This window comes from Crocodylus porosus, unplaced genomic scaffold, assembly GCF_001723895.1.
Source record: "Crocodylus porosus isolate Cpor-Errol unplaced genomic scaffold, CroPor_comp1, whole genome shotgun sequence".
In the NCBI taxonomy this organism is placed as follows: domain Eukaryota; kingdom Metazoa; phylum Chordata; order Crocodylia; family Crocodylidae; genus Crocodylus; species Crocodylus porosus.
Genome location: NW_017728943.1, coordinates 23,081,848 through 23,090,106, shown reverse-complemented (window position 1 = coordinate 23,090,106; position 8,259 = coordinate 23,081,848). Strand labels below are relative to the sequence as shown.

The window sequence follows — 8,259 nt, the reverse complement described above, 5'->3', positions numbered from 1 at the left end:
GGCGTTCACCTCAAGTCCATCTGGCATCACAGCATGGAAGTCCTGGTCCCTGCACAAGAAAACGGAGGTGAAGAATTGGTTAAAGAGTTCTGCTTTCTCCTCTGGCGCAACCACCAGATTGCCCAGCATACTTTGCAGGGGCCCCACATTACCCAGTGCCGCCTTCATCCTCCCTATGTATTTGAAAAAGGACTTCTTATTATCCTTGATCTTGGACGCTAGTCCTGGCTCTGTGTCCACCTTAGCTTTCCTGACGGCCCCCCTACAGGCCCGAGCAGAGGAGGTATACTCCTTTTTGGAGATAGCACCCCCCCTTCCACCAGGTGTACGCCGCCTTTTTGGCAAGCAGGCATTCCCAGACGTCCTTGGTGAGCCAGGGGGGCTTTCGGGCACTCTTGCCCCCCTTGCATCTTGTTGGGATGGACTCCCCTTGGGCCCTGCGTATCGTTTCCTTAAGGAATGACCATTCGTCCTGGACACTGAGTTCCCTGCCCTCAAGGACCCCAGCACCTCTCCCACTAGTCTCCTCAACTTGTTGAAGTTGGCCCTCCTAAAGTCTAGGGCTACTGTCTTGCTGCAGGCCCTTGACATCCTGCACTGGATGGTGAATTCCAGCAAGCAATGATTGCTATCGCCCAGGTGGTCAAGAACCTGGAGACCCCTTACCAGGTCCTCTCCTGTGGCCAGGACCATGTCCAACAGGGCATTTCCTCTGGTGGGACTGTGCACCTCCTGGATTAAGTGGAGGTCCTGTATCTCAGCCAGGAACCTCCTGGAACGGTCCATCCTGGCTGACTGTTCCTCCTAGCAGGTGTCCGGGTAATTAAAATCACCCATGACAACTACATTCCTTGCCTTAAATGCCTCTGCAAGTTGGCCCGAAAATTCCCAGTCCAGCTCCTCCCCTTGGTTGGGGAGTCTGTAGTAGACCCCCACCGTCAAATCGTTCTCCCCACGGTCCCCTTGAATCTTAACCCAGAGCACTTCAGCCTGCCCTTCCTTTGACCCCATTCTGCTGGCAGAGGATGTGTAGTGCTCCTTGACAGAGTGCCACACCCCCACCTTTCCTTCCTTCTTTATCCTGCCTGTAAAGCCTATAGCCCCTAATGGTAACTGCCCAGTCATGGGACGAATCCCACCACGTTTCTGTTAGCCCTATGACATCTGGGTTTGAACTGGCTATTCTGAGGGTGAGTTCCTCCTGTTTATTCCCCATACTGCGAGCATTAGTATATAGGCATTTAAGGCCTTGCAAGACTGTGTGTGCCACCTCCCGTTTAGGGAGATGGTCTGGACCCCCATTTCTTACCTTAGCACTCTTTGCCTTTGTCACCTGTCCTGCTCGGATGGCGTTTTGTGTCTGCCCACTCTGGAGGTGGCAGTGGGAGTCTGATAACCGCCTTGTGATTGTCATGCTTCCCACATATCCAAAGAAGGAGAGAGTAGAGCAGGGGTTGGAGTACAAGAGGGAGCTTGGACTTGGGGTCACAGGATGGAGTGGAGCAGGGCTCAGAGTACAGATAGAGGGGTTCTGAGGCAGAGAGCTGTCCATGCACCTCTACTGCTAGCTTTTCTTCCTCACAGGTGCTGGAGACTTGTATTGCCACTGTGGGCCGAGTTTCCAACGTTGATCACAACAAGCGGGTTATTGGAAAAGCTGGCCGGAGCCGCTGGCTGGGGAGGCGTCCGCATACTGGTCTTTGGCACCGGAAGGGTGGCTCAGCTGGACGCAAGATCAAACCACTTCCACCCATGAAGTGCTATGTCAACCTTCCCACAGCAGCAGCAGCACGTGATTGATGCTTATGCCTCAGTTGACCCTCAATAAAAACTGATTGGTTGGCCATTGCTAATCCTATGTTGCTTGCTGTGCATAAGTTCTGCAGGAGTGCTGGGAGTGATCTCATGTGAGAGGGACTCATTCTGTTGCTCCAACCATGGCACTACAGTCATGTTTGCCCTGCTCCTCACCTCTTAATGTGTGGCATGGGGCTGCTGTAGGAGGCACCTGCTGGGCTGATTTGTGCCTTGAGCACTGGATGTTGGAAATTCCTTGAGTGATCCCTTTGTGAATCTGGGCCTTGGCCCCTTGTTCAGTCCCCTTAAGCATTTACAGGGGTTTGAGCCCAGGCATCTTACCCTCTCTTCAGATTCTACCCTTGCAAAGGAGCTGAATCAAAATGTGGCCACCCTGCATAGGAAAAAAAATCCTCTTTTCTCTGGAGGTGCTCCCTACTGGCCAGAGCCCTGTAGTCAGTCCCTTTCTACCTGAGGTTTCTGGGCCATTCCCAAGAACCTTCCTGCCCAGTGCTGTAAGTCCTATGGTAGCCTGTGCAGCTGCATTTGTTGTAGCTGGTCCCAGGGTGCTGCTTGGGAGCGACCAGGCAGTATTGAATTTGCGGGAAGGAGGAACCTGTTCCTTGTCCTGTTACCTGCATTTGCCAGTTAACTTACCTCTATATCCTGTGGGATAAATGTGTCTGTGGGCCCCTCTTAGCCGTATAGGTGGGCAGGAGTGGCAATCACTGTTATTTTCCTGTGGACAAATCAGTGAAAGCCCAGAGACCAGCAAATTCAACAGGGTGAATCAGATCAGAGACGCAGGTCTGCATGGTATCAACTGTGATGCACAAGCTAGAAGAGAGATATGCATGTGGGTAGAGTCTGGTGTGGAAATGTCCCCATGGCTTATGGGTTTTTAGCTGCAGCCCAGAGTAGGCTGTGGGACAAGTTGAACAACTAGCTGGGGCATTGGGCTGGATGCCCCTGAACACGGGGGAAGCAGTTTGTTTAACACACAGAGTCCATTTGACAGAGTGTGCCTTGGGAAGTGGTGGTGGCATTTCCCTTGGTGCGTTGCTGCTTATCTAGGGGATGGGGAGGGGCACACTGGGCACCGCCAGTCCCGTACAGCACACTGCAGTGCCTCCCTGCCCCCATTTTCACTGGCCTGCATTCTTGCATGCTGGCTTCTATCCCATCCAAGAACACAAAACAACTAAAGATGCTCTCACAGCCTGACGAAGGGTGTTTTTACCCAAAAGTTTGTAAAGAATTTTTCCAACTATTTTAGTTGGTCTAATAAAAGGTATCAGATTTACCCAAAGAGCCTTGTCTGCCTATGTCCTTACACCAACAGGGCTACAACCAACACCCTTGGATTTCTCTGCCTCTTCAAGACAAACATTCCAAATTCTGCAACAAATGCTGTAGGCATCCTGCCTTAGAGAATAGCCCATCCTGTGCACTAAATATGGCAGGGTTCAGTGGAAATATTCCTTATGCAGGCAGTTAAATGAAGGTTGTGCAGACAGGTTTAATTGTGTTCTTTCTTCATTTGAGTGCTTGACTACATTACAAGACCATTCAGGTTGCAGCTCACTTGGAGGTATTTTTTTGTTCTGAATAGTTAAGATTGACAATAACAAATTATCATGGAACCAGACTGGATTCCACCGGATGCACATTGGTCATTAGATCTATGCCACAGATCTCTGCCACTTGAGCAAATAGAGTAATTGGTAGCAGTAGGGAACAGAGCAAGTCTCTTCACCTTCTAGCAGATTGATAGAGAAGATAATTTTTTGTATCGATCTGCTAGAAGGTGAAGAGACCTGCTCTGCCAGTGGAGTTCTTAGATCTTTGCATACAGCAGATGAATAGTGCCTTGGGTACAATGGGCTCAGTGCCAGGCCCTGCAGGGGAGTGTGTTCTAGTACCATGAGGTCAGTTTATTCCTGTTCTCCAGCTCCTTTCTGTTTCTCCCCACACCCCTTGCTTCTTAGCTCCTGTCCATGTTTTATCCCATTTTCATTCCTTTCTACCTCCACCTTTTTAGGCCCCGTACCTCTCTGTATTACAGTCCTCATGTACTAGGGATGCATGACCTGAAATTTGTCAGAATAACCATACTGATAACATACATCAGTTAGTCAGATACATCCTCTCCTGTTTTCTGTGGGCCATGGCAGCAGGAACCAGAAGTTATTATGCACTGGTGCAGCCATTCATCAGCCTGTCTTCTTCCTTGGGCAGCACTGGGTTAGGTTTAGTTTGTGTTGGGCTGTAGCCTTTGTTGTTCACCTGTTATACAACAAGACAGGCTATGTGACAGATCAGTATGGTTCCCTTTTTCTTTAAACCTATGAATGTGAGGCAAGAACTTATGTTAAAATGATCAATATGGGGAAAGAGGAACATAACTATGCCAAGAGTTGTCACTGGGGTATTGTAAAGATAACTGCCACTTGGTATAAATCACAAGATAATCACACCTAATGGTGTGGCTGCAACATTAACTGATGTGCTGAGACATTCGTGTTCCTCCCTGTTTGCTTCCTACACATGCTCCAGCAGGCTTGTCAGTGCCTCTGGGAAGATCTTGAAGTACTTCTTCACCAGTTCCTGTGACCAACGTATTGTCATGGTGACACTAAGTATTGGGAGCACCCTAATATATCCCCCTCCACACCCCATTTCAATATCAAAGAGCAGGTGTGGCTGGTGTTCCAGACACCAGCATATTATACCATGTGTTGGCTATAAAGGACCAACTCATAGGTTCATCATAAAATTCTAATTTATTAGACGGATGCAAAAGTCAGATCATAAACCTTGGGGCTGATCTTCTCTCACACACATTCACACACATACACTCACAGTAGCTAGCTATGAACACTAAGCATGGATGTCAAGATATACCTATCCCGAAGCTCTGGAGTTTGCTGTCAATGGCCAGTCGAGGTTTCTTTCAGTGCAATGTTGCTTCAGAAGGGGGTCGCCAACGTCCTTCTGGCTGGGCAGGCAGGGTACTGATCAAGTCAGAGGGGGCGCCATTGGGGGTCATTCTTTGCTGCCTTTTATCCCTCTCTGGCAGACTTTGGTTGCTCCCCAACTTTCAGGCTTACCCAATCCAGGGGTCATTGACCTTGTAGGATGTCCCCCTTGGTCGTTGCTGTATGGCAGCTGTCAGCCCCAGGGGTCACATCCGCAGGTATGTGCAGTCTTGGGAGTCCATCGATGAAGTTTGATTAATTCACTGCTGTGATTAGTTCAAACCCGCGCTTCTGTACCTTTAACAGTGAAGTTTCAGGGAGTTCCTAGCTCTCTATTGATCCTTTCCTCTTCTTGGTCTGTGGTTTCTAGGTGTTAATTGCCACTCATTAGCTTATTATCCTGTCTAGCTACTGTGTTACACAATCAATCAAGATTCATTCAGGGACCTGCTTCATACAGAGAAGCTGTGGTTTGATTCCTGCCCTTGCTAACATTGTTACATGGTACAACTTACTTTTAAACTTAAAATACATTTGTTACAAAGTTAAAAAGCATAGAATATAAAACATAAAAGGGTGATCTGCTACTATGCTTTCTGTTTCCTACCCTGTGCTCCCTGATCAACTTGCTGCTCTGTTTTCTGCTCCCTGCTGTATCTGCCACTGGACTCTGAGGTTTGCCAGGTGCCACACATAGAGGTTGCCTGTACCACTTGTGGCATGCATGCTGCAGCTCAGCCATTCCTGAACTAGGGATATAAGGAATTCCCCTGTATACTGCTTTTTTAGTGCTGAAGTTTTGTGTGACACTTCATTTCAGTACATTTTGATTCTGCTGTGAAATTGTAGAGACTGCAGACCCTTAATCCAGTCCCATCTAATTCTTGTTCTTCCATTTGTAAAATGATACCAAAAATAATTTGTTTCTTTTAAATTATATGGTGGTAATGATGCTGCAGAAGACTCCAAAGTGTCATCTGCAAGCTGATATTTTGAGAAAGCTCTTATTCACTGGCTTGCATGTTTTCTGTGCTGTAGTTTCTATATAGTCCTTGAACAAGTAATCATTTGCACAGAGACAGTTTCCTGCAGTGCGAACATGCAGTATTTGAGGGTTCTCCCTGTGAGCTTTCTCTGTAATGCCTAGTTCATTTTTCAGATACTGTTGCTGCTCTTTGATACCCTCAGTATCTATGAAGAAATGTATACAACCATTTCTAATGTGCATTTGCAGGTCTAGACTGTCTCATTCATTAACAGTTTTTGGATTGCTTCATCCTCCAGACCACACACATTATAAAATCCCTTTGTGAATGTATCATTTAAAGTACCCAAAATAAAAATGCTCTGTTAATTTCTTGGATATATTAATATTGTTTTATTTATTTATTCTGTATTCCTTTTATAAACACTGCTGTCTCCATTGGAATTGGTAATAGGAGATTCTATAGAATTTCCTTAATCTCAGCAAATGTTTTGTTTTGTCTTTGGGGTCAGTAAGGCTCATTAGGCTTCAATGACAATTGTAACAAATTAAGAATTTTAATACCTAAGACCTCTTGTACCAGGCCCCTGCTGAAGCAGCAGTGTATATATGTAGTCAGGTTCTGAATTCCTATACAGCAAGGGTGTCAAACTCATTTGGCCTCATGGGCTGGAAAAGCAGGCAATGCATGGTCCATGTCAAGCCCATGAACAATCCTCCCACCTACGTGCCTGATCTTGCACAGGCATCACCTACTTAGGCTGGCCCAGGATGCTGGCCTGAGTGGTTGCTGCATGTTGTACAGCCTGGGGCTGGCCCAAGTGAGAGCTGTGGGCAGTGCCACCTGGACCCAGCCCCAGCAAGTGCCACGGGCAGTACATATCCTGGGCACTGTATGCAGGGATGGTCTGGAGCAGCAAAAGGGTTATGAGGCTCTGCAGAATGGAACTGGCCTTCAAACTGTATGTTTGCACCCCTGCTATACCGTTAGTTAACAGTTATATGAACCTCAGCATTCCCCTGCAGCCACTTTTACCAAGATAGCCTCAAAATGAGTACAGATGATGAAACACAATTTTTGTGCACTGTTTTGGGATCCTGGTATTGAGGTAGATGCCAGGGCAGGGCAGGGTGGGGGGAGCCTATTGAGCTGTGAAACAAGTCCACTTCCCCAAAGACCAAGACATTTTTAGCTTTGTCTCTTTCTTTTTGAGAGCTGCCTTCATGCACTGGGAAGCTAAAGTTTCACCTTCACCAAGGCTTTGAAGTCTCTCTTTCACTGTATTCATGGATTATTAACATTTCGATCATGTTGCCAATCACTGTGTTGGGTTCCTTACACAACATATGTAACATAAAAGAGCTACAGGATTAACTAGGGTTCACATAATCATGTTTACTGATGTATATACATTCATGGCCTTAGTATACATGTATGTTGCTACTCCAATATGTGCCTATTGGCTTGTGCAATACGAGACTGTTGGGACTACAAGAGCTCAGCCTCCGTTGCTTGGAATTTGGTTCTGCATCACTGAGTCTACAACTGGATTTCTTCCTGAAGGTTGAATTCAGCAATTATGCATTGTAAATATGGGGGAGGGGATCATTTTATTGTTTTGCAGAAGATTTGCAATGTGCCTTCAGCTGAATAAGCAATGGCATGACCTAGCAGCAATATGAAATACCAGCAGTCATTCATGGACTTAGTGGAGCAGCTCTGGTTAGAAGTCTGATCAAATGAAATTGCATGTTGGCTGGTCTTTTTAAGGGCTTTATTCCACTCCAGATGGAATAAGGGCCCCACAAGGGTCTCTAGCCAATAAGGATATGGAGAAGGTCTTTAGCAGGATTGATCTTGTAGGAATTTGGTAGCAGTAGGCTGAAACTGATGTCACCTTTAAGAGGCTACTACATGAAGACTTCCCATTTAAAGAGGAAACCATCATGAGCCTAATACATGCCTTCTCTGTGAGTGGTTGCTACTGCTGCTATTTTCTGTTCCCATCATCACTGTTAGCAATCCCTCAATTCAAGTATGATATCTACCATGACTCATTGCTAGGTCTTGAGGTGACTTAACAGTCCAATCCTTGAGTCAAAGGTCTGGCCACAGGAGTTACAAGTAATTCCGTCAGGGAGAGTAGGCTACAGGCTGGGATTCATCTCCGTTTCCTTCCTCTGTTGTCTCTTTTCTGCTTTGAGAGCAAGCAGCTTTACCTCAAAACAGGCTTCTGCTTGGTTGAGGTTGTGGTGCTGTTGGAGTTGGTTGGCAGACAGCTCCTCCAAACTCTTGATGTCGGTGTGTTTTCTTGAAGTATGACTTCAATATGTCCTTGTAGTGTTTCCTCTGGCCACCACTTCCGTTTCATACAAGCATACATGTGGTTACATCACTACATACATCGCATGTATAGTATAATTAACTACTTAAGTATGCAGGGCGGAGAGGTAAATATGCATCAGCTAATTAAGCATGCTCAGAGACTACTATAGGTC

At 46.6% G+C, this 8,259-nt stretch overlaps 2 protein-coding genes and 1 long non-coding RNA gene across 3 annotated transcripts in view; 1 reads left to right on the top strand and 2 right to left on the bottom strand.

Annotated features, from left to right (window-relative positions):
- The window catches only part of MRPL2 (mitochondrial ribosomal protein L2), a 10,744-nt gene extending 8,886 nt beyond the window's left edge, over window positions 1-1,858 (top strand). The window contains exon 7 of the mRNA XM_019549016.1: window positions 1,585-1,858. Coding sequence (XP_019404561.1) covers window positions 1,585-1,800 — 216 coding nt within the window. The 3' untranslated portion in view covers window positions 1,801-1,858. The remainder of the gene's footprint in view (window positions 1-1,584) is intronic.
- The window catches only part of LOC109319443, an 11,934-nt gene extending 6,183 nt beyond the window's left edge, over window positions 1-5,751 (bottom strand). The window contains exons 1-2 of the long non-coding RNA XR_002103507.1: window positions 5,740-5,751; window positions 1,055-1,062 (exon numbers count right to left, since the gene is read on the bottom strand). This is a non-coding gene — a long non-coding RNA (uncharacterized LOC109319443). The remainder of the gene's footprint in view (window positions 1-1,054; window positions 1,063-5,739) is intronic.
- The window catches only part of PPP2R5D (protein phosphatase 2 regulatory subunit B'delta), a 1,176,261-nt gene that overhangs the window by 669,757 nt on the left and 498,245 nt on the right, over window positions 1-8,259 (bottom strand). The gene's annotated exons all lie outside the window — the stretch shown is intronic.